This window comes from Triplophysa rosa, linkage group LG2 (genome assembly GCF_024868665.1).
Source record: "Triplophysa rosa linkage group LG2, Trosa_1v2, whole genome shotgun sequence".
Taxonomy (NCBI): Eukaryota; Metazoa; Chordata; class Actinopteri; order Cypriniformes; family Nemacheilidae; genus Triplophysa; species Triplophysa rosa.
Genome location: NC_079891.1, coordinates 13,522,672 through 13,547,605, shown reverse-complemented (window position 1 = coordinate 13,547,605; position 24,934 = coordinate 13,522,672). Strand labels below are relative to the sequence as shown.

Sequence of the window (24,934 nt, the reverse complement as noted above, 5' to 3'; positions counted from 1 at the left end):
TACCTGCTGCTTTTTCCGCTTGGTTCCACTGTCACAATCTCCTTACTTCCTGTCATTCGCACCAGCGCTTATCAGACCAGACATGTGGATAAAGGAGAGAGCTCTAAATTCAGTGGGTCCTGCTAACCCCTGACCTGATGGAGGTTATCTTTTCAGCTGAGGCTAATTTAGATGACCTACCCCCTGCCAGGCAGGCCACTCACCCAGAATGACAACTATCGACTGCTGTGATAAGTAATGCACCTGGGGTTCATCCTACACTGAACACTCTGACCCCTCTGTCTGTTTCATCACTGTCAAGCCTCTCTGATCCATTTGGCATTGAGTGCTGTATAAGTGTCTTCACATGGTGGGTTGTTTCTCACATTTGTTTGCCTGTAACCAGTGTGAATTAGATGCAGAATGTGTTTCAAAACCTGGTGAGCTATCTACTTCAAATCTAAGTAACTTTTTAAGACACAGTCACTGTGAAGTGTCCTTTACCACATGAGAGAGCCAGAAAGTCTTATAACAAATGCAGTTTTTTGCCCGTCAGCTTGCTAATGTGTCAATTTAAGAAAAACAAAAATAATTTACACCTAAGCATATAAAACCCCATAAGCAGACAGACAATACATCACATGGATGAGGATCATTTTTCTGAAAAGGAAAAAGCACCTCATGGCTGACATCAGACATGGCTGAATAGAACGTAATGCAGAACAGCTGGAGCTTTGGCAGTTAGCCAACTGTATTAAAGAAACTAAAGATGATGCTTTTAGTGTGAGTTTAGTTATTCTCAGTAAACACAAATGGTCATTGGAAGCATGTAAGCTGTTTGTATGAATTAAATTCAGTTAGCAAAATAATAGAAGGCTGTGAAGACAAAACAAATGGCTTTTCATATTTAAATCCAGACATTACATACAATTAAATGTTTAGAGAGCTGTCTGTATTGTAGCTAAAAAGATTTTATTAATGACCAAGCCATTATTTTATTTTTTATTTTTATGGAGCAAACTCAGAATGAAACAAAAATCTGAAGAGGACAACAATAAAAAACACTTCATTACTTGAGGGTGTTACAGCAATTGTTTGTACTGTAGGAGATTCTGAGAGTTGCATATTCAAAACATACCCTTGTTTGTGCAATACAGGATTCAAGTTTCATAATAATCTGATTACAATAATCAGAAATATCCCATGAGATGTACTGACAGACAAGACACTATGAATGTTGAACAATCTCTTGTGGCAAAACAGAATCTGGGGATTCTGTTCAAATAGTCTTTAGAATATTTCCACTTATTGATTTATTAAAGGATGTCACAAATAGTATATTTAGTCTTTTATACTAGTTGGTCACTTTGGGCATCTTTGTCATGTAAAAACACTTTTTACATTTTGTTCTGTACTACAATGTGAGGTGTTATGCATGGTTGAGTGCCTGTAATACAAATTATTGGAAACATATTGTGACAGAATATTTTTGTTCTTTTAGGTTTTAAGTTCTTATTCAACCAGTCCTCTTGGGTGGATGTCATAATCCATGATGGTACCACCATGGAGCCCAACTCCACCACAGAGACCATCGCAGGCCAGACTCGTTCTCCTGATGCTGACCTCTCTCATGTTCCTGAAGTGTTTGCTTCATCACAGGTCACCTCTGATGATGCCCAATCCCTTACAAATGCTTTTGATGGCCCGGCCCCAACAGATATCCCTTATATGTTTTCTACAAGCATGGCACCACCAAAGACAAGTCGTGCTTCTGACGGTCTGGAATCTTTTGAAAATCCTTCCACACTCTGTGTAAAATCTGTGGAAAGTGTCTCTGCAACAACATTTCCAGATTTTGATATTAGTGAATTTGTAACTGAAATGGTGGATGAAGGAGCAGATTTTCATGGAGATGTAGTCCGTGGAGAACCTACTAGTGCAGTCCCCACTACCAAAGAAACCCCAATAGAAAAACCAGAGGACAGCAGCATTATTGAAGTGGACACCATTCTGCCTGACATTCTTCTCTCAGCCTCTCCGAGCACAAAGCCTATGTTTGCAATTGGGAAAACAGAGGAAGCTGTCTTAGTAGGAGTTACAACAGAAAGAGTTTTAGACCCAGTGGACCTCTCCACTGTAGAGCCATCGGTGACCAGTATCGTTCCAGACTCCAGACTCTACACAGTGGAAGTGTCACAGCCCAGTACAGAACAGACTATGGGAGCAATTGGGCCAGTAACAACAGTTAACGTTGATGAATTTGGGAACAAGCTTGAATCACCTTCTTCTACACACTCATCTTTCACAATGGCAACAGAGACAACTTTTCCTGAGAGTGCTTTGTCTACTGTGTTCCCTGAGTATGAAGATGACATTGTTAGTGACAACCATGTTATGGCAGAACCCTCACCTCACCTGTTCACCGACAAATACACCAGCCCAGAATCTGAACCTACAGAGACCTCCAGGAGAGTTACCAGCAATACAGTCACTGATTCTGCTACTGTGTCCACAGTTTTTATGTGTAACACACAACCCGGAGAAACATCAACTGAGGAAATCTCAATACCTACACAAAATGAGATTGAACCATTTACCAGCTTTTTACAAAGTGGAACTATTGAATTGACAGATCGTGCTAGCATGCCACAAGATATGACTGTGCCTGGGTCAACCAAACTTGCAGAGGGAAGTGCGATGACAACATCTTCACCTATGGGTGTTGGAACATCACATGAGGAAGCTGATTCAGGCACTTCAGAGGCACCCAGGGAGACACAGATAGAGGCCAAGGACACCATCACAGATTTTGAATCAGGTACTACTTCCTTTACATTCAGATTTATGTTGTGTTGACTATTTGATTGTAAATGGAAGGGCAGCTGCATCATAATCAGAATATTATTTTAATAATTTGTTTTTAGGTTATTTAAACTTCAGGATAACTATCAAGGATTCTTTTGTTTACAGATGTCCAGCTGTGACATTTAAAAGTTTAACAGAACTATCAAAACATCTTCCATGTTCCAAATAGTTTGTGTATTTCTGCTGCACAGTACAAGTAATGGCCCTAGTTTTCCAAATATAATTTGTGACACTATATATGTCACAGTATTGTTTACAGTGCTGTCCAGGGTCCTGAATTATAAAGTTAAAAGTGAAAGTGAAAAAAAAGTGAAAGTGAAGTGACCTATTAGTATGGTGACCCATACCCGAAATGTGACCTCTGCATTTAACCCATCCAGAGAGTAGTGAACACACGCACAGCAAGTCGTGAACACACGTACACCCAGAGCAGTGGGCAGCTATCACTGCAGCGCCCGGGGAGCAAGTAGGGGTAAGGTGCCTTGTTCAAGGGCACCTCAGTCATTACCCGCCGGCCCTGGGAATCGACTGCCCCACATTGAAATACATTGAAAGGCATAAATCAGTACATATATATATATATATATATATATACTGTATATGTGTGTGTGTGTGTAGGTTGTTTGTTCAAGCAGTTTATTATGACAAATAGTTATGTTTGAAGTTAAGCTTTTATAGCTGTCTTAACAAGTCAATGTCATGTTGCATGTGTCTTTATAAAATAAACATGTACAAATCAAAATGACGTTCACTTATGCATAATATGTGAACTTTGTACATGGTAACTACCATTTTTTCAAAATTAGCTTTTACATTTGGCAGACATTTTGAGGTTCAGGTACAGTATATACTGTATTCGAGCAGAGTGTTACCAGGGATTGAACCCATGGCCTTTGTAACATTTCAAATTAGCACACAGATTAAACCACATAAGAAATTAAGGCAAAAGTTCTTGTAGCATGGCCTGCTGCAGGCACTAATTGTTTAAAAGCTCCTTAAAGGTTGTATTTGAGCTGATACATACAACCAATGTGGTATGGGTTCACTGTATTCCCGAACAGTATAATCTACTCATCAAAAATAAGCAAACTATACTCAAAACTGTGAAAAAGTTTATTTAACTTACAACTTTTAAGTGTGTTTAACTATTTTGATATTTTGAGTTCCAGGGACACACTTATAAAGTCACTTAACTAAAAAAAAAAATTATATCTTCCAATGACGTCAGAGCGATTCCCAGCATGCTTTGTGTGGACTGGATAATGGAAGTAAATCTTGAAATATAGTGTTATTTTATGTACTTATATCAAAATTACAATGGGAGGAGGTTTATACATGTTTAGTATTCTGTTCTATTCTGTTATTTAAAGAGTTTTGGGACATTAGTGATTTTAATGAGGTAACAATTGTGCAGACGAGTAGAGCATTTGCTTAGGAGTAAAATTGACTCATTTCAAATTTTATCTAAAGGCATTACATTGATAATGCTTCAGGCTGTTGTTCCTTCATTACAACATTGATAAGTGAAACTCAAGTAAATGTAAAATGAAAATGAAGTTTATTCAAAATGAATTATTTTGAGTTCACTGTACTTATGCGTTTAGTGTTCTTTATCAACTTAAAAGTTTTGTGGTAATAAGTTACCACAAATGTTTTGCGTTATCTTAACTTATCGGGGTTTGCAGTGTTGGAAGATAGGCTGTCTAAAGTAGATGTGAGTTTTTGAAAAAAAAAAAAACTCCACTGCTAATTGCTTCTGCTTAAATTTTTGTCTGTTTTTTATTTTCTCCAACAAAATGCAACCATCTGTTTTTTGGATACTATTAGATTATGCTTTTGCTTGGCACTTTCCAAGATTTTGTTCTCAAGCTGTCCCAAGATTGTTGTTACTGACTCAAAACAGCTGTGTTCACATTACTTTGAGATAAACTCTTAACTCTTTGAAACAAGTAACACATACTATATATTTTATATGCACGTACTGTACCACACATACAATCATTACCACAGAATCACACACACAAGAAATTTTAAGCTTCGGTCAGAAAGCATTACACCACTGTAATACAGTTCAATAGAAGGGAAGGAAGGAGGCGGGAACCGGCATCATTCACAAAACTTTAATTCAAAAATAAATAAACAGCAAATAACAGGCCGGCAGCCACCTCACGGTCGACTGCCGGCCACATGAACACATAAACAAACTTAACTGTTTCCGGGCCCGGGTCCTCTCTCTCGATGGTCCGGTCGCTCGTCCTCTTATGCTCCCGAGCTCCCCCGTGAGGCATGCGGGGACCGGCGGTCGCACAGCTGACACTCGTTGCCACTTACGCCGCCGGCCCCGCCTTACCCGCCCCACGGCTCTCGCCCTGCCTTCCTCGCTACAACCACCACACTACAGGTGCAGCATTACTGGCTGGTCTGATCTGTTAATGACAGGCATGTATGGTTCCAACACAGTTGATGTTGATACATTTAGTTTCTGAGACCTGTTTACGAGGAGATGCCCTAACAAATTTGTTTTCCTAGTGTTCTCTGTAAGTGACTGCACACTTGGCAGAATGAAACCTTGGACCCTTACCAGCATAAACATAGCAGGCTGCTAGGGCACTGAAGTCTGGACACTACACCAAGGCTGATGTAATTTCTAAAGCAGAATATCTTCAGTGTTGAGAAAGCCAAGCAACCAGTAACTCATAGTGAAGGGAATATGATTGCTTTCTCTGTTGGCCATACCTTACCAAAAGCAATACTGTGATAAGTAAAACTGTGTTCATGCTGGATGTTACACAGGATATTTAGGCCAGTGAAGTAGTGATTTAAGACAAAAGCACATTTATGCCTGCCTGCAGCCCGTTGTGCTGGTCCTGTTTTTCAGCATGACCCAGCTTGTATGTGACGGCTGTTTTTATGTGTATAAAATGACTCTGGGGACGTTAAACTTGGCCATGCCTCGTTGCTTGTAAGCTAGGCTATAGACAAATGAGAGGAGGTTTACATGTTGCCTACTTCTCTTAGCTTAGCCAGGTGTCTATATATGTGAACCTCTGGCCCTGCGGGTGTTCCAGATTTTAGCCACCAATCTTCTAAATTCTGCATTTGTGGGAAAATAGGTCCCTGTTTAACCTTAAAACAGACATGCTGGTAAGTATCAGTAGTTGTGTGGGATGTTTAACTGATATGACCAATGTTGTGCAAGACGATTTCTGTAGATGTGGTAGATATGAAGGGCTTTAGTTTGTGGCAGTCTGTCTTCTTTATGAAGGAACAGGATGTCTGTGTCTGCTCTGATGACAAAGTCACAACAAGGACATATTGAGAAAAGGATCAGTTTAAAAAGTCAAAGACAGTTGCAGTGTTTCAACAAATTATAAACCTAAGGCCCAAAAAAGCCTTAAAAATGTATTTAACAAAACACTTGGCATCTCTGTTTGTCTTCCTTTAGCTATGACTTTTAATATGGTGGAATATATGTATGCTATGTTAAACATTATGAGCCTAATAATGAGCCACAGCTTTGACAATGGGTAGCTGGATATTTAAACTTTTAATCCAATCACTCTGCTGAGCTACTAATACAAATGCATAGAGATGATCTTCTATCTATCTATACATATATAATTTAGAATTAAATGGCCTTAACAGCTTTTTTTTTCATTCTCTCAACAGTAAACCAAAGTCAGATAACTTTTACAGAGACACCCTTTCAACATTCACAGCCAGCAGTCAACCCTGAGGTACCTGGTGAAATTCTATCTCATGTGGATGCTGAGCCTATCACAACTCGAACAGTAAGCTTGATAAATGGCAAGCACGAGAGAACACTTCGTCCTGAAAATGTGGTGTTAGAAGTCAGAGGAGATACATTTGGAAGTGAATCCCACATTAATCAAAACTTAACACAAACCAACAAACAGGCAACAACATTTAAATTTGATAGTTCATTAATAGAAGCTGGTAAAACACCACATGGATCACTGTTATCAGGTTCATCAATGGTATCCCCCTTGCTCTCCACAACCCTTGAACCAGAAAATTTATTTCGCCAAGGATCAACAGTAGAAGACTCCACTCTATTGTCACCTTTTGTGGCATTAAGTGAAGGGGATATTCTTATAGCTGAAGGAACTATAATGCCAAACATTTTATCCTCTGCTACAACTGAGAAAAGCTCATCTACAGCACACTTAACTCTGGAAACAACAATTATTCCATTAGAGAACACGGTGGATTATAATGACACTACTGAATCATCCCATTTAGTTGATCACAAAAGCACAGCAAACCCAGACAACAGCGAAATGTTTAGCAAAAAGTTGACTACAGCAAGTTCATTATTCACCACAACCAAATCAGACCAAGAACTCGCCACAAACATATCTGAGTCAACAGGTACTGTCTCAATAGCTAGCTCAAAAGATGCTAAAACCTCAGATTATGAGACAACTAAAACATATACCAAACAGCCTATGTCCTCTAATGTAACAGCTCATACCCTTGAATCCTTGAGCACAGTAAGCACAGTCACAAGTCCAGATAATGAAATATCTCACAGCTCAGTTACTACAGTAAGTGTGACGGAGGTAACGGAGCTATCAGCAAAGCCATCAGATTCCACTAATGTATCAGAGACTCTGTTCTCCTCTGCACAGACAGAACATTTAGATGATACATTTTCTGAAAGCACTGTCACAAGCATAGTTACACCAGAAAAGATGGCAACAACAGATGGGTTGTCACCATCAAGTGTCACATCACTTTTGTTAGCGACAGAAATGTATGGTTCAGGAGATGAGACCTCTGATATGATTGGCAAAGTCATCACAACATCAAGTTCTTCAATTTTCACCCCAACTAAATCAGACCAGGAATTCACAGAGACAGAATTTGAAGGAACAGGAAAAGTCTTACTACCCATCTCAACAATACCTGTGACCATCACCAATCAAACAGCTGAAACACATACAAAACAGCCTGTGTCCACTCCAGATTCTACAGCTCATACCCTTGAATCATTGAGCACAGGACACACAGTCACAAGTCAAGATGGTGAAATATCTCACAGCTTAGTTAGAACTGGAAGTGTAATGAAGGCAACAGAGGCATCAGCAAAGCTGTCAGAGTCCACCATCACTGATGTATCAGATACTCTGTTCTCCTCTGCACAGACAGAGATGAAAAAAATATCTGAAAGCACTGACAAAAGCACTGTGACAACAGATGAGATTACAACAAAAGATGTGTTGTCACCTTCAAGTTTTATATCAATTTTGTCATCCACAGAAATTGATGGTTCAGGAGATGAGACCTCTCATATATTTAGCACAGAGTTCACAACAACAAGTTCTTCATTGTTTACCACAACCAAATCTGACAAAGAATTCACAAAAACAACATCTGTATCAACAGCTACAGCCTCAATACTTAGCTCGACAGGTGCTGAGACTGTTGCCAGTCAGACAACTGAAACACATACCAAGCAGCCATTGTCCATTTTAGACTCCACTCCAGCAGTGCATTCCCATGAAACCTTGAGCACAGGAAGCACAGTCACAAGTCAACATGGTGAAATTTCTCACAGCTCCGTTGCTACAGAGAGTGTGACAGAGGAAACAGAGCTATCAGCAAAACCATCCGAGTCCACCATCACTGATGTTTCAGAGACAAAAGACGTTTTGTCACCATCAAGTTTTACCTCTTTTGTATCATCAGTAACTAATGGTTCGGGAGATGAGACATTTGACATGTTTAGCAAAGTCATCACAGCAACAAGTTCATCATATTTATCCACAACAATACCAGACCAAGAACTCACAAAAACAGCCTCTGATACAACTGGAACAGTCTCAATATCTAGTTCAACAGGTGCTGAGACAATCGACAATAAGACAACTGAAACACATACCAAACAGCCTGTGTCCACTCTAGACTTTCCTCTAACAGCTCATACCCTTGAATCATTGAGCACAGGAAGCATAGTCACAAGTCCAGATGATGAAATATCTCACAGCTCAGTTACTACAGCGAGTGTGACGGAGGTAACAAAGTTATTAGCAAAGCCATCAGATTCCATCATTGATGTTTCGGAGACTTTGTTCTCATCTGTACATACAGAACATTTAGATGAGAGATTATCTCAAAGCACTGTCACAAGCACAGTTGCATCAGAGGAGATGACATCAAAATATATGTTGCCGCCATCAAGTTTTACATCAAATTTGTCAGCCACAGAAATTGAAGGTTCGGGAGGTGAGAGCTCTGAAACGTTTAGCAGAGTCTTCACAACAACGAGTTCTTCATTGCTTACCACAATCAAATCAGGCCAGGAAGAACTCACAAAGAAAGAACTTGATGCAACAGGAACAGTCTCAATAGTTATCTCAACAAGTGTGATCATGACCGATCAGAAAGTTGAAACACAAACAAAACAGTCTGTGTCTACTCTAGATTCTATTGTAACGGTGTATCCTGCTGAATCCTTAAGCACAGGAAGCACAGTCACAAGCCCAGATGATAAAATATCTCACAGCTCAGCTATAACTGGGAGTATGATGGACACAACAGAGCTATCAGCCAAGCCACCAGAGTCCACCATCACTGATGTATCAGAGATTATGTTCTCCTCTGCACAGACAGAGATGAGAAAACTATCTGAAAGCACTGTCAAAAGCACAGTTACATCAGAAAAGATGACAACAAAAGGTGTGTTGTCACCATCAAGTTTCACATCAGTTTTGTCATCCACAGAAATGGATGGTTTAGGAGATGAAACCTCTGATATGTTTAGCAAAGTCTTTACAACAACAAGTTCTTCTGTGCTTAGCACAACAATACCAGACCAAGATCTCACAAAAACTTTATCTGCATCAACAGGTATAGCCTCAATTACTATCTCAACAGGTGCTGTGACCATCACCGATCACACGGCTGAAACACATTCAAAACAGCCTGTATCTACTCTTGACTCTACTGCAACAGTGCATACCCTTGAATCATTGAGCACAGGAAGCACAGACACAAGTCAAGATGATGAAATATCTCACGGCTCAGTTACTACAGAAAGTGTGACAGAGGCAACAGAGCTAGCAGCAAAGCTATCTGAGTACACCATCATTGATGTATCAGAGACTCTGTTCTCCTCTGCACAGACAGAGATAAGAAAACTATCTGAAAGCACGGTCAATAGCACAGTTAAATCAGATGAGATTTTTGAAATTGATGGTTCAGGAGATGAGACCTCTGATATGTTCAGCAAAGTCTTCACAACAACAAGTTCTTCATTGTTCAGCACAACCAAACCAGAGGAAGAACTCATTAAACCAGCATCTGATGCAGCAGGAACAATCTCAATGTCAGTCTCAAAAGGGACGGAGACTATAAACAATCAGACAGCTGAAATAAATACCAAACAGCCTGTGTCCACTCTAGACTCTACTGTAACAGTGCATACCCTTGAATCTTTGAGCACAGGAAGCACAGTCACAAATCAAGATGATGAAATATCTCACGGCTCAGTTACTACAGAAAGTGTGACAGAGGCAACAGATGTATTGTCGCCATCAAGTTTCACATCAGTTTTGTCATTCACAGAAACGGAAGGTTCAGGAGATGAGACGTCTGATTTGTTTCCAAAAGAGTTCACAACAAGTTCTTATTTTTTCAGCACAACCATACCAGACCAAGAACTCACAAAAACATCATCAACAAGTACACCTTCAAAACCTAGCTCAATAGGTGCCGTGACTATCAGTGATCAGACAGTTGAAACACATACAAAGCTGCCTGTATCTACTCTAGACTCTACTGTAACAGTACAAACCCTTGGATCTTTGAGCACAGTCACAAGGCAAGATGATGAAACATATCACAGCACAGATACAACTGGGAGTGTGATGGAGGTAACAGAGCTATCAGCAAAGCCATCAAAGTCCACCATCGTAGATGTTTCTGAGACTCTGTTCTCTTCTGCACAGATGGAGAATTTAGAAGAGAAATTATCTGAAATCATTGCCACAAAGACAGTTACATTACAAAGTATGACAACGAAATATGTGTTATCACCATCAAGCTTAACACCAATGGCATCTACAGAAAGTGCTGGTTCAGGAGATGAGGTCTATGACATGTTTACCACAACCAAGTCACAACAGGACCTTGCAAAAACAGCCTCTGATCCGACAGGAACAGTCTCAATATCTCGCTCAACAGGTGCTGAGAACCCAGATGATCACACTACTCAAACACCTACCAAACAGCCTGCGTCCACTCTAGACTCTACTGTAAAAGCACATACCTTTGAATTCCTCTCAAGCACAGGAAGCACAGTCACAGTTAAAGATTTTGAAATGTCTCACAGCTCAGTTACTACATCGAGTGTGACAGAGGCAACAGAGCTATCAGCAAAGCCATCAGAGTCCACCATTGTTGATGTATCAGAGACTAATGCTGTGTTGTCACTATCAAGTTTTACCTCTGTTTTGTCATTCACAGAAACTGATGGTTCAGGAGATGAGACCTCTGGCATGTTTAGCAAAGTCAACTCAACAACAAGTTCTTCATATTTAACCACAACAAAATCAGACCAGGAACTCACAAAAACAGCATCTGATGCAACTGAAATAGTCTCAATACCTATCTCAACAGGTGCTGAGACTGTCGAGAATCCGGCAACTGATACCAAAGAGTCTGTGTCCACTCTAGACTCTACTGTTACAGTGCATTTCCTTGAAGCTTTGAAAACAGGAGGCACAGTTACAAGTAAATATGATAAAATATCTTACAGCCCAGTTACTTCAGGGAGTTTGACAGCAAAGTACTCAGAGTTAACCATCATTGATGTATCAGAGACTCTGTTCTCCTCTGCACAGACAGAACATTTAGATGAGAAATTATCTGAAAGGACTGTCACAAGCACAGAGAAGATTAAAACAACAGATGTGTTGTTACCATCAGGTTTCACATCTGTATTGTCCACACAAATCGATGGTTCAGGAGATGAAACCTCTGATATGTTTAGCAAAGAGTTCACAACAAGAAGTTCTTCATTGTTCACCACAACCAAATCAGACCAGGAGCTCACAGAAACAGCATCTGATGCAACAGGAACAGTCTCAATATCTAGCTCAAAAGGTGCTGAGACTACTGACAATCAGACAACTGATTCACATGCCAAACAGCATGTGTCCACTCTAGCCTCTACTGCTACAGTGCATACCCTTGAATCCTTGAGCACAGGAAGCACAGTCACTAGTCAATATGATGAAATATCCCACAGCTCAGTTACTGCAGCAAGTGTGACAAAGACAACAGATATATCAGCAAAGACATCAGAATCCACTGATATATCATCCATACAAACTGATAGTTCAGTATCAGTCACTCCCAGTCTAACAGTGACTTCTCCTCTGAGCACAAGCAAAATGTTTACATCATCTTTTCACAAAATTCCTAGCAAGCACACAACAGCTTCATTTGTAGATGCAAAAGATGACACAACAGATGATGAAGGATCAGGAGAGCAGTTTTCACAAGTATCCTCTGTCATTCATGTCTCTTCAGCAGCCATCAAAACACAAACTAGTTCTTCCACAATTCCTCTGACTAGCACTGCGTCAAGTCCCATCGCACCCGTCTTTGAAGAATCTGGTATCACAGAAGGTGACCATGAGACCACTCATTCAGAAGACCCTAGCAAAGAAGATAGAGTGACTCTAACAACTAAAACATATGATAATTATACCGTGGCCACGGATGAGGCTGAAATCAGTGAGGCTAACAACACATCAGAGTCAGAGAACTTTGAAAGTTGTACTAAATCAACATTGCTGTCTAGCACAGCAGTCACAGCGTTTGTTAATGAACATATTAGTGACCTTACAGATGAAAATGAAGAAAATGAAGATTATGCGTCTGGTGGTGAAATATCCCCAGAGGTTCTGGAAGCAATTCCTTCTCAAGCTACACCATTAGAAGACATAACTACAATGGTATTTACACAACCGCAGAAACATTGTGCTCCAATGCTGTCAAGCACATCTGATCCATCATTTTTTGAGAGCCAAAGCACCATAAGACCAAATACGTTAGAAACAGACTTGGAAGGGTCAGCATTTTCAACCACGGATGATGATCAAGAATTTACCCCACTAGAAGAATTAACCAATGAGATATCAGAAACATCATCAACCAAAGCATATGAAGACCCAACTGTAAGAACTGATGAGGTGGAAATTGATGAGAAAGGTGTCTCCAGCATTGAATCCATAACTGCTACTACATATTTTGTGAGTCAGCCAACTTCATCCCCATCATCCTCCTTCCTAAGCTCCACCCAGCCAACTGTTACCTTCACAACTTCAGTTTTAGAGGATGGCAGTGGTGATATAATAGAAGGCTCAGCAGAGGGTGATGAAGCAGAAGATGAAGGTTCAGGTGTTGATACAACTCCTGTAACATCATCACCTTTGCTTTCAAATAAAATAATGACAGAGACAGCTGTTAGCACAACATCCTTTGGTTTAGCCAGCAGTGAAAATGACAGTACACCAACCACCACAACTGAAATGCAGAGAGCACCCTCAAGCACTCTAGTTTCAGTGGCAGCACAGACAGAGCATGAACCTTCTGTTGGTCTCTTCACAGCCTCAAAAGCCAATTTAACATTTGATTTGGGTGGCAGACTCACTACATTAGTTACATCACATGGTCCTGTGTCCATACCTACCCAATCAGTCTTGTATAAGGACAATACTGATCAGCAAGTAACAACTGTTACTCCAACAAACAAAGTCTTAATATTAACTGAAGATGAGAAAGATGAGGATGAACAGTTTCCAACAGTAACAGAGAGTATGAGAGATCATAGCATCAAGTTAGAAGTTATCACTAAAGATGACATGATCATTGATGCAGATGCTGTGTCTATTTCAGAACTGTCTTCACCTTTTGCCCCTACAATTATTACAGAAGAAGCTGTTGGATTAAGAGAAATGGTCATAACACCACAACCTTCAAGCATTACGATAGAAGAAACAGATGGTTCTAGAATAGGTGGCACTGAGTTGAATCAGTTACATGGGACATATGAAACAGAAGGAGTATTATTAACACAAGCAACACAAACTCCCGAGACTACCAGTGCTGATGTAACTGAACACACCCAAGCTGGTCAAACTTCCATTGAATCTACTGAAGCTACAATGGAAACACTGACTGAGGATTTCTCAGAAGATCCAAATGAGATTACAAACTCTGAACAGATAGAAGTCTCACCTGCATCAGATTTATTAAGCACTGCATTTGTCAATATTGATGTCACCCCAGATCAGTTGTCTCTCACTGGTTCAGTGACAGGATCTGTGGATTCACAAACCACAAGCATGTCTGAATATGTTAAGACAACTAAAACACCAGTGACAGCTGATATAACATACTTCACGGATGAAACAGAGGAACCATTAGACGTTATATCATCCGCCTCTGGTACTACAAATCCATTATTTTCATCAACAGACGATGCCTCTGGTGATCAAACAATTGAAATGTTTACAGAAGGTCTGACTGATTTAACTCCATTGACAGCGGAAGATGAAGATATGTCCACTTTATCAAATCTTTCACTGTCTCCATCTGTGGCGACATATTTTGTGATTAATTTAGCAACAACTCCTTTGCCAAAGGCAATATCAGTAACTGATGGAGAGACATATCAACAAGCTTTGTCTGAGATGACAGTTACACATAAGCCCCAGACAAATATCGGGACAGGTGAAGAAGAGCCATTGACCTCCACAACAATTCCAGAATCCCTTATTTCAGCATCAGAGTTTTATAACAGTACTGAGATAGAAACATTAATGGAAACTTTATCATCTACACACATACCAAGATTGAGTGATCAACCAACCAGCACTCCAAGTTTTAATTTCTCTGAGGAAGGGGCAGAACACGTCGTAGATTATGACACAATATCAGAAACTTACAGTGTGGAGTCCATGCCTGACTTCATTAACAAAACTGAATCCACAACAGAACTAGACATTGGAAATAAGACTAGTTTAGAGAGTAGCACAGATGATGCGACAAGAATAAACAGCGAGACAAGCTTTGAAGCCACTTCAGAAACAGAAATTATCACTGAAACGACTGCCTCCTCAAAACCTGAGGTCAGTGCAACCAATGTTGATGAGAACACGCATCCAGAAGTTATGAGTACTGTGCACCAGGTAGTCACATATGGACTTATTTCTGCTGCTCTAAGTGAATTTGAGAATACATCACAACCCAAAGATGACACTGGACTCATATCCACTGCAAAACCTGAATATGAGGGTTCTGAAATAACCACTAGCTCAAAGAGCAGCCTAGGTGAGGTTTCGATCATCATACCATCATCTGAAGAGGTTCAGACGGTCATTATGTCCAATGCAACAACTTCACCCATGTTTTGGACACCTGAGTCTGTCAGTAAAGAAAACGCCTCAAGGAAACAGGAGGTAGCTGGTCTGATTGAGGAAGCTATAAACCCAACAACCGAGATTCCAGTTCAGGAACAAGAAAATTCTGAGGCCACCACAAAAGATCTTGGATACATAATAACTGGGCAGACAATTGACATTCCTGGTAAGATGTTAACACTGTGTTGAAGAACATTATAACATTGTTTGTTATTTTGTATTTACAAAACATATTTCCTCTTTTGCTGTAGGTGTTCACACCTGTTCTGAAAATGTTTGCCTGAATGGTGGTTCTTGCGCAAAAATGGGTGGTGCTCAGATCTGCAGATGTCCACCTGGATACAATGGGGAACGCTGTGAAAAAGGTAAATGCTGTGTAATTTCAGTAACACATAAAATACTAACATTACATCATTACCCAATATGCACTCCAGCAGATTTTGGCTTACATTAACAACTTATTATTTACCTTTTACTTTATTAGATTTTGATGAATGTCACTCAAACCTGTGTCGTAATGGAGGGACATGTATTGATGGCCTAAACTCCTTCAGCTGTCTATGTCTACCAAGTTATGCAGGAGCACTGTGTGAAAAAGGTAATATTTTTACCATTAAATGAAGCAGACAGACGTAATGATACTTTCCACTGTTTAAGAAATCGCCTTTCCCCCTAGTTCACTTCTGTTAAGAACATCATTCTTTTTTCTTCTGTTTTTCATATTAATGGACAGATATACACTGTTGAGATTATTTCTATTTAAAAAAACTCAAACATGTAACATATAGATTCTAATAGCAGAAAGGCATAACCTTTAATCTCTTTAGGTCAACTCACATCTTGTCTTCGTCAAAGTTAAAACAATTCAAAAGTGACATCACAAGTTGTAAATGCATTACTTATTCAAGTACTCTGAGTGCTCCTCATCTTAATCTTATTGAACGTTGCATCAACAAATACAGATTAAAGTGTCTCCTGCATCAATGTGTCTACACCGCAGAGAAATGCTGTTATCACTCAGTGATTCAGCAGTGATTCAGCCTCAGAGTCGAAATGCTCAGACACAACTGCTTTTAAAACCTTCTACCAAAGAAAAAATAACAATACATCAGGATTTAGTGTCTTATGTCTGTTAATATGCAAAAGGTTTAGAAATTACCCCTAGTGATTTGTTGTGCCAGGGCAAGTCTGCTTCAATTACAGTCATCAGCCTGACTCTGAGCAGCCCAGGGCCAGTCCACAAGCATTCAGTGTGACTGACAGTACACCCATAATTTGCAAATTTTATGTGGAAACAGTTTTAAATGCTGATTTTGTATTCATCTCTGAAGATATGTGTACCATGCCAGACATAGTCATCAGGACCAAAACACCTCTGATTTAATAAAATGCATACTTTGAAAATCCCAAGAATGTTTTACAACCTTTTTATAACCTCTTTACTCCAGTATACCTCCTCTTTCCTAAACAATGCCCCAGAGCAAAACTCTCCAGACCTCTTCTGTACACATTGTCATGCAGATAAAATTAGCTTACTGATATGATGGACGCATGGGTACAGCTCTTACTCTGAATGATCTTGTTTAAATGGCGTGTGTAGTTTGAAATGGGGCTGAGAGGGAGTTCCACATTTCATTCGACAGTGTTCTGTTACCTCAGTTGGTAGAGCATTAGCGACGCAAAGGTCATGGGTGTGATTTCTAGCGAACATGCACCTGCCACACGCATAATAATAAAAATAATTAAACTTTTTCCACAACTTTGAAGTGAAGTGAAAGTGACTTATTTGTCAGGTATGGTAACCCATACCCGAAATGTGACCTCTGCATTTAACCCATCCAGAGAGTAGTGAACACACGCACAGCAAGTGGTGACCACACGTACACCCTGAGCAGTGGGCATCAAGTAGGGGTAAGCCCGGGGAGCAAGTAGGGGTAAGGTGCCTTGCTCAAGGGCACCTCAGTCGTTACCCGCCGGCCCTGGGAATCGAACCGTCAACCTTCTGGTCACGAGTCCGACTCTCTAACCATTAGGCTGGCTCTAACCATTGATCAAAGCAGGTTAGGGGTAAGGGTAAAACCTGCGTATAGGGTGAAAGACTAATGAAAAGATGATAGTAGATAATATGAAGTAACCTGGCTTTACTGTTTTCACGTGTCATTTCAATGGTTGTTTAACAGTAATGCACACGTTAACCCCCCCCCCCCCCCCCCCACACACACAGACACGGAAACATGCAGCTACAGCTGGCACAAGTTTCAGGGCCACTGCTACAAACACTTTCCTTATCGGCGTAACTGGGACACAGCGGAACGCGAGTGTCGTCTTCAGGGGGCACACCTCTCTAGTATTATTTCACATGAAGAGCAGCAGTTCATCAACCGTAAGTAACCAATAAATCAAGTTATCCATCAACAACTCTAATGCCACTTTCATGCAATATGCAATATCATGCTTATAAGCCTAAAGAACCAAACAGAGGCTACTTAATAAAATAAAAGAGGCTAATCTGACAATATGTAAATAGTGGTCTAATGCTTCCCTTCCCGTAGATACAGGAAGTGTGATGCATAAGGCCAAAAATGCTCTTCACTTCAAAACACTAATACAGTAAATAGTTCCTAATTTGGCTAAACAATTGACCTCTGTATCTCTCTCCTTTCTTAGGCCTTGGTCATGACTACCAGTGGATTGGTCTGAATGATAAGATGTTTGAGAAAGATTTCCGTTGGACAGATGGTAGTGTTGTGGTAAGATCATTCTTCATAACTTACTGTACAAAAATAATACATTCTTCAAAAATTTGGAAGATGTCATGGTCAATATGAAGTCATGGTTACACTTTATTTTACAGTGCCCGTGTTACAGTGTAATTATACATTTAAATCCCCTTAGCTGTCGGTTCCCTCTTTTGAGGGTGGGGCTAAAAAAGTGATTTCAACATTTAAATCAGTGTAACTCTGGAATGCTTTTGTCTAGAGACCTAATCTTGGTCTTGTTTTAAAGAAGATATTCTATCCTTTATTGTAAAAGTATCTGGAGTTGAAAAATTAAATTAAAAAAATTGTTATAGCAGTTTCATTTTACATTAATAATAATAAAATAATCAATAAACATTGTTTTATTTTACTAAAAAATCTAAAAAAACTTTTCTCGTAACCCCCCCCCAAAATATAGACATACTTCTAAACAAGTTTTGTGTCAAATTTCCATCTGATATCACAAAAAATGTGGTTTCTGGGATCATTTGAATCGTTACACCAACAACTGCCACTAGGTGTCATATAGGCTCCAATGGTTACTTTACTGCATACAAATTACAAATTCATAAATTTCATCATTATATATAAGAAGGACATTCTTGGAGCTTTCCAATGAAATAGAAATTTTTTAGATTTATTTTTAAATTTACAATAAAACATGATTATGAATATGTAATATTTATAATGGTACCAAATGGGCCCAGTGACATTTGAGAAAATTGCTTTTACTAAATGATTTCCATTGCAAAACAGTTCTGAAATATAAAATCTACATTCTTAGAGCTTTTGCTGGACTTTTTGGTCAGTCCTGCATGTTCAAAAATTTGCACAGAGACGTTCTCCAAAATTAAACAGAAGTTTTATTATCAGATGTAAAAAGGTAACAAAGCTTTGGGTTGTCAGTCACTCTCCAAAAAGCCAACAACCCAGATTATTCATAAAACACACATATTTATTCAGTATTTGACGTCGTTCTCATCTTCTGACTCCTCCCTTTTCTCTGGGGAGTATTACTCCTTAGCAACCAATCACCGTGAACCACGTTCATCTGACTCCGTCCTTCTTTGTTAGTTCCTGCAAAACAACATCTCTCACAACACATGTTTTACATCCTGTGGTCAGTCGCTAGGTTCGGGGAGTGTTCCCTAGAGACAGTTTTTATGGCCGGACAACATACCAACATTCTTAACATTCTTTTAGTAAAAAGAAAACACTCAATCATCTAATGCTTTTAATTATGTTGCGTTGTTTCTTAATCCTATGATTCATTAAAACACATCACAACTCATGATTATACTTAAAACATATGCAGTGGATTGATTCATAACATTTCTTTTCTGTGTGACTCTTTGTGTGTGTGTGTGTGTGTGTGTGTGCGTGCGTGCGTGCGTGCGTGCGTGCGTGTGCTGACTTAGTTAGATTTATGGCTTCACCCCCTCTTTTCACACACACTCTGTCTTTTGTCACAGTCATTTTCCACTGAGTAAAATAGCAAGCACATGATAAAAGCACACAGCTTAATGCTTTAACAAAAGAAAACACTTATTTATTATATTGGTAATAAAATCATACTTCTAACTGAATAATATTTCCACACTTTCCAATGATAGTTTGTGAGGATTAAAATGGAATTATATTGCATAATTTAAGTGTTCCACATTTAGAAGCATTTAATAGTTTTTATGCTCACTCTTGTCATAAATGAATAAATTACTACTCCTACATAATTTATTTTTGTAAAACACTGGACAAATATGTATTCTAGAGTCTTAGACCTTTCCAGTGGTATATAGTTTTTCATGATTAGATAAGAGTTTAGTTGTGAAATATTGAAGTAAACCAAGGTGTTCCAACAGTGGAACGGTGACAGTTAAGGGTACTGAGTAATAAAAATTAACTACATTTACTTACTATAGGGTTAGGATTAGGGTTTGTTACATATAATTATGCATAATTTATAGTAAATACATGTAAAATGCGTAAAAAGGGCACCATAAAATAAAGTGTTACCGATGTCATTAGGTCATAGGTTTGATTTACAGGGAACACGCCTACTGATTGATTGAAAACAGTAGCTTGAATGGAACGTAAATTGCATTGGGTAAATTATATGAATTGCATTGGATTGAATTGTTTTCTGTCCAATTAAAAAGACGATTCAATTTTTTTGCTATGATTTACATCTGTGAAAGAACAGCGACAGACAATAGGAGACACATGCAAAAAGTTCCTTGGTGGTGGTTAGAGGTGTTTCTCCATTGAACAGGAAAGTGGCTAATTACTGTACACCTTAAAGGCATTTGTTTGTAACTGGGCTTACTTCAAAGATAACGACAGCACTTTTGCAAAGAGGTGGGGGGCCTGGAAGGTAGGAGATAGAAGTTTTCATCTCTGGAAGTTCTCTGAGGGCTGAAGGATCAAAATAAAATCTGGGAAAAGGGCAAGCTGACAGGTGAGGACAGGTAATGGAAGAGAAGGATGAGCAGCACCTGGAATGGGCTGCATGACAGATCATTTAGACCTAAAATGGACCTGTTTGTTAATAGTTCAATCCTGCACAAAGAAGAGGGGAGTTTATTGTTTTATTCACGCTTCTAAAGCAGTAGCTGTCTGAAATGGAAAACTTTTCATCACTCTTGTTGTACCAAATTCGTAAAACTTTATCTGTGGAAAACAGAGTATACATCACATTCATTTTCTTAAGTAAAGTTCAAGTATATTTCAAATAGTATCAGTGTACCTTTTATGTAATAGTTTAATAGATTACTTAATAAAATTGACTTTATTGTAGTGTATGTCTTTTGTGTTCCAAGGGAGAGGTCATACGGTCTGGAATGACGTAAGGGTAAATTATCGCAAAATATATATTTGCATTTTTGGATGAACTAACACTGAAGTTGCCCAGAGGTTCAAAAATGTCATTACTAGTGTTTCCAAGCAGGAAATGTACATTCCTTTTGTAAGTATATAATAACAGGACAAGCAAATCATTCTTTGAAGACATCCACAGGATTGCTGAAAGAGTGTTGCCACATAGACATGAATCTCAGCTGCTGTGATCTAAATTCAAGGGCTCAGGGACTATTAGCTAACGTACAACTATCTATTTGAATAACACACTTTCTGCTATTCCTTCATACAGTAATTACAGTTTTGGTAGAGCTTTAAGGAGTTAGCACCCCCTGCTGGAGGTCATTGTTGAATTGCTACATTCAAATCCATCGACCTGCCCTTACTGGCTTATCTATTCACACAGTCCTTCCCAAATGTTTGGAAACTTAGTATATTACCACCATATATTCATTTAAAACCATAAATATGGCCTGGGTAGAGGGTTTTCCTGTAGCTCACTTGGTAGAGCATTGCGTCAGCAGTGCAAAGGTGGTTGGTTCAATTCCCAGAGAACACATATACTGATAAAATGTATAGTTTGAATGTGTTTTATGTGTCTAAAAAATATGTACACGTGAATAATACAAATCCATTAACAGACTCATACTGTAGCATACCCTCCAAAAATACATTGCCATCAAGCAGTGTGACAAAATTCTTAGAGCTTGTTTCATTAGGTCATACCACTAGTCTCAGCTATACCCATATTCTTCCCCTGTAGCAATATGAAAACTGGAGACCAAACCAGCCGGACAGTTTCTTCTCTTCGGGGGAAGACTGTGTGGTAATGATCTGGCATGAGGACGGTCAGTGGAACGATGTTCCCTGCAACTACCACCTCACCTTCACCTGCAAGAAAGGCACAGGTTAGTGTGAAATTTGCATTGGGTTGTAGGACTTACAGTTATCCAAAGTTAGGTTTTTAGTTAAATACAAAGGGTTAATATTAAGGGTTAATAGCCACCTGACAAGAGCTGAGATGATAGAGCTGGATAAAGAAGGACGCGGCGACTTGACACGTCTTCACTACAAAATTTAAACTGCTACTAGATTATTAATGATAATCTTAAACCTATAATTTACCTTATTATTATTTTTATTTAGCCTAGTTGTGCAAGCACTGTCGAGCTTGTGCAGAGGCTGCAGCTTTTGCCAGAGGGTAACTGGAATCCTCTGGTTGGGCCTGAGTTCTCCTGAGTTTGTTTTGGGTTCCTCGCCATCATTTGCATACTGTTTTGCACTGTTTGCCTGGCCGGGGGGGCTGCTTTAGAATTTTAAAGTTTTACTTAATTAATATAGGAATTTATAGTCTGTTTAATATTTGAACTGTCTTTCTCTCTCCCTTATCTTAAATGTGTGCTTTAAATGTTTTGCTTATAGTCAATATGTTTAATGTACAGCTGCTTTGTAACAATGAAAATTGTAAAAAGCGCTATATAAATGAAGTTGACTTGACTTGACTAATATTATTGCCATTCTCAACAGTGTCTTGCAGTCAGCCACCTCAGGTCCATAATGCTCGCACATTCGGATTGCCGCGTCCACGCTATGAGATTAACTCCTTGATCAGGTACAAGTGCATGGACGGCTTCATCCAGAGACATGTTCCCACCATTCGCTGCAAAGGAGATGGCTCATGGGATCTGCCCAGGATTTCTTGCATGAGTCGTAAGTGTTCTGTAAAAACCATTTATGAGGTTTTAATAATAATTGTCACAAACAAATAAAAAATACTATATTCCCTGATAGCACACATGCATCTGGTTTACGTCTATTTGACGTCTGCATTTACATCTGCAAGACATCTACAATACATCGTTTGCTCATCTGCAATACGTCTCGGAGATTTCTGCTGTCAGACTTCATTTAGTCATCTAGAAGATGTCTGTAAGATGTTTATGATTTAGAATGGATGTACAACAGCTCTTTCTAAGATGTTTAGCAGATGTTTTTAAGCAGCAGATCTCCAGATCTTTAGCAGACGTATTACAGACGTTCAGACGTCTCCGAGACGTATTGCAGATGAGCAAACTATGTATTTAAGATGTCTTGGAGATGTAAATGCAGACGTCAAATAGACGTAAACCAGATGGATTGTGCTATCTGGGTTGTAGCTTATTTGAAATTGGTACTTTACCTGTGCAAATATAAGTATGCATGTAGAGGATTTATAATTTCAAATTAAATCTGTGGGTTCTCAAAGATTTTAATGCATCTGTATTTACTTTATAGCCTCCAACTTCCAAAGGAGATATGCAAGACGATATCAGACATACAGTCTTTATCGCTATCAAAAGAGATCTGCAGAAACATCTGTTGATATACCCTAACGACACCATCGCCATGGTGCATTACACCATCGGACACAATGATAGTTACCAACACAGTTAGTAACACAGCCCGTATGCAAGGGTCCTCTAAATATATTTTATAGAGTATAACGGACCTGCCTGATGGGTGAAAGAAAAGATTATAAAAAGGACAAGAAAACAACATTAAACAGAGTGGGATATCACTGGAACCAGTGCCTTTTAAATATTTTTGACATTATTTTAAAGAGAGGATTTTCAAAAATGTATTAAGGACATTCAGCTGGCATCTGAAAAAAGGGACTATTTGATGTGCCTTCCATCTCATTCTGCTTCAATCTGTGTCTTCATAAATTGTAATCCAAAATCCAGACACAAATGTAACGGAGCTACAGTAGTGTAAATTTCATAAACTGTAATGCCGTGGATTGGTTTGATATCCTACCATTATTACATTGTTATGACAATGACATGAAAAGCCATGTAGATTTTATATTATTTATTCTCTGTTCCATGCATTATTTAATTTCCACCTTTTTCAATCAAAAAAAACCCCAAAAGAATTTAACAACTACTTCAAATTTCAGCAATGTTTTTTCTTGGTTGATTTTATACTACTTTAATGAGAATGTACAGTACTTTGTGCTTATAAAGACTTGAACAAATTCCTTTCTTACAAGATAATTTATTCCTTGTGCTGCTCTGTGTCTTCTCATTGTTTTACTTAAGCACAACGTGCCAAAAAGAAAACTTGGCCAAACTGCACATTGTCAAAATTAAAAACATTAGTATATATACATTTTATGTCAACAGCTGTCATTGATGTCACTAATATAAATATTTGCTCATGTGAAATATGGATTTTGTGATGACATTTGGGATGGACCAAAATATTATTTTCAGTAATGGCTTAATTGACTTGTGCTTAAAAACTTGTTAATAACGGTCATCCGTTTGTTTAGTCCCAAGCGTTTGTTCTCCATTTTTTTGGCAAGTTGTCTTCTGTCAGTTTTTGTATTTTTTTTACATGTGCACATATCTTTTTATATATTTACAGTATAAAATGTTTATTGTCAAAGTGATTGTCTGTAATGTTTATGAAAAGAACAAAATAGTAAAGAATGCCTTTATGTGTCACCATACATCCAAACAAAGTTGATTATATTCTTGCATTTTCTATCTTTTTCTGTTGGAAACAGGTTGCACATAGTTAACAATACTCGAACAATGACTGCAATTCAAGTTTAGCATTTAATATTAACATTATCTAATATTATAATGTAATTAATGCACACTTTCACAGCAATGGATTACCCTGCAGCAGCTCTATCATTATCAGTACATTTAGGCAATCAATCAGCAGTGCCTAATTTTGACCACCAGATAGAGTAGTTTCACTAACACTGAAAAGTCTGAAAGATTCTGCCAGATACATAACAGATGATGTTGCTTGCATCTGCATTGGCAAAACATAACATATTACTTTTTATAATTTTATTTTATTATAAATTATTTTTAAGGTCATTGATCAATATACAGTAACTCCTAAAGTAATTGCTTTATTCGAGGCGTGCAAATGCAGCTCATGTGAAGAAACCTGGCTGTCTTCAGGAATCACTCTTACAATCCCAATTTGACTCTGTGCTGTGTCACAATATGAGTCCTGTTAATA

At 38.7% G+C, this 24,934-nt stretch overlaps 1 protein-coding gene across 1 annotated transcript in view; it reads left to right on the top strand.

The window, feature by feature from the left end:
• vcana (versican a) overlaps positions 1-24,396 on the top strand; it is a 29,628-nt gene extending 5,232 nt beyond the window's left edge. The window contains exons 7-15 of the mRNA XM_057328955.1: positions 1,481-2,797; positions 6,514-15,465; positions 15,551-15,664; positions 15,784-15,897; positions 17,524-17,682; positions 17,967-18,049; positions 21,675-21,819; positions 22,439-22,621; positions 23,186-24,396. Of these exons, the coding sequence (XP_057184938.1) occupies positions 1,481-2,797; positions 6,514-15,465; positions 15,551-15,664; positions 15,784-15,897; positions 17,524-17,682; positions 17,967-18,049; positions 21,675-21,819; positions 22,439-22,621; positions 23,186-23,283 (11,165 nt within the window). The 3' untranslated portion in view covers positions 23,284-24,396. The remainder of the gene's footprint in view (positions 1-1,480; positions 2,798-6,513; positions 15,466-15,550; positions 15,665-15,783; positions 15,898-17,523; positions 17,683-17,966; positions 18,050-21,674; positions 21,820-22,438; positions 22,622-23,185) is intronic.
• The last annotated feature ends 538 nt before the right edge of the window (positions 24,397-24,934 follow it).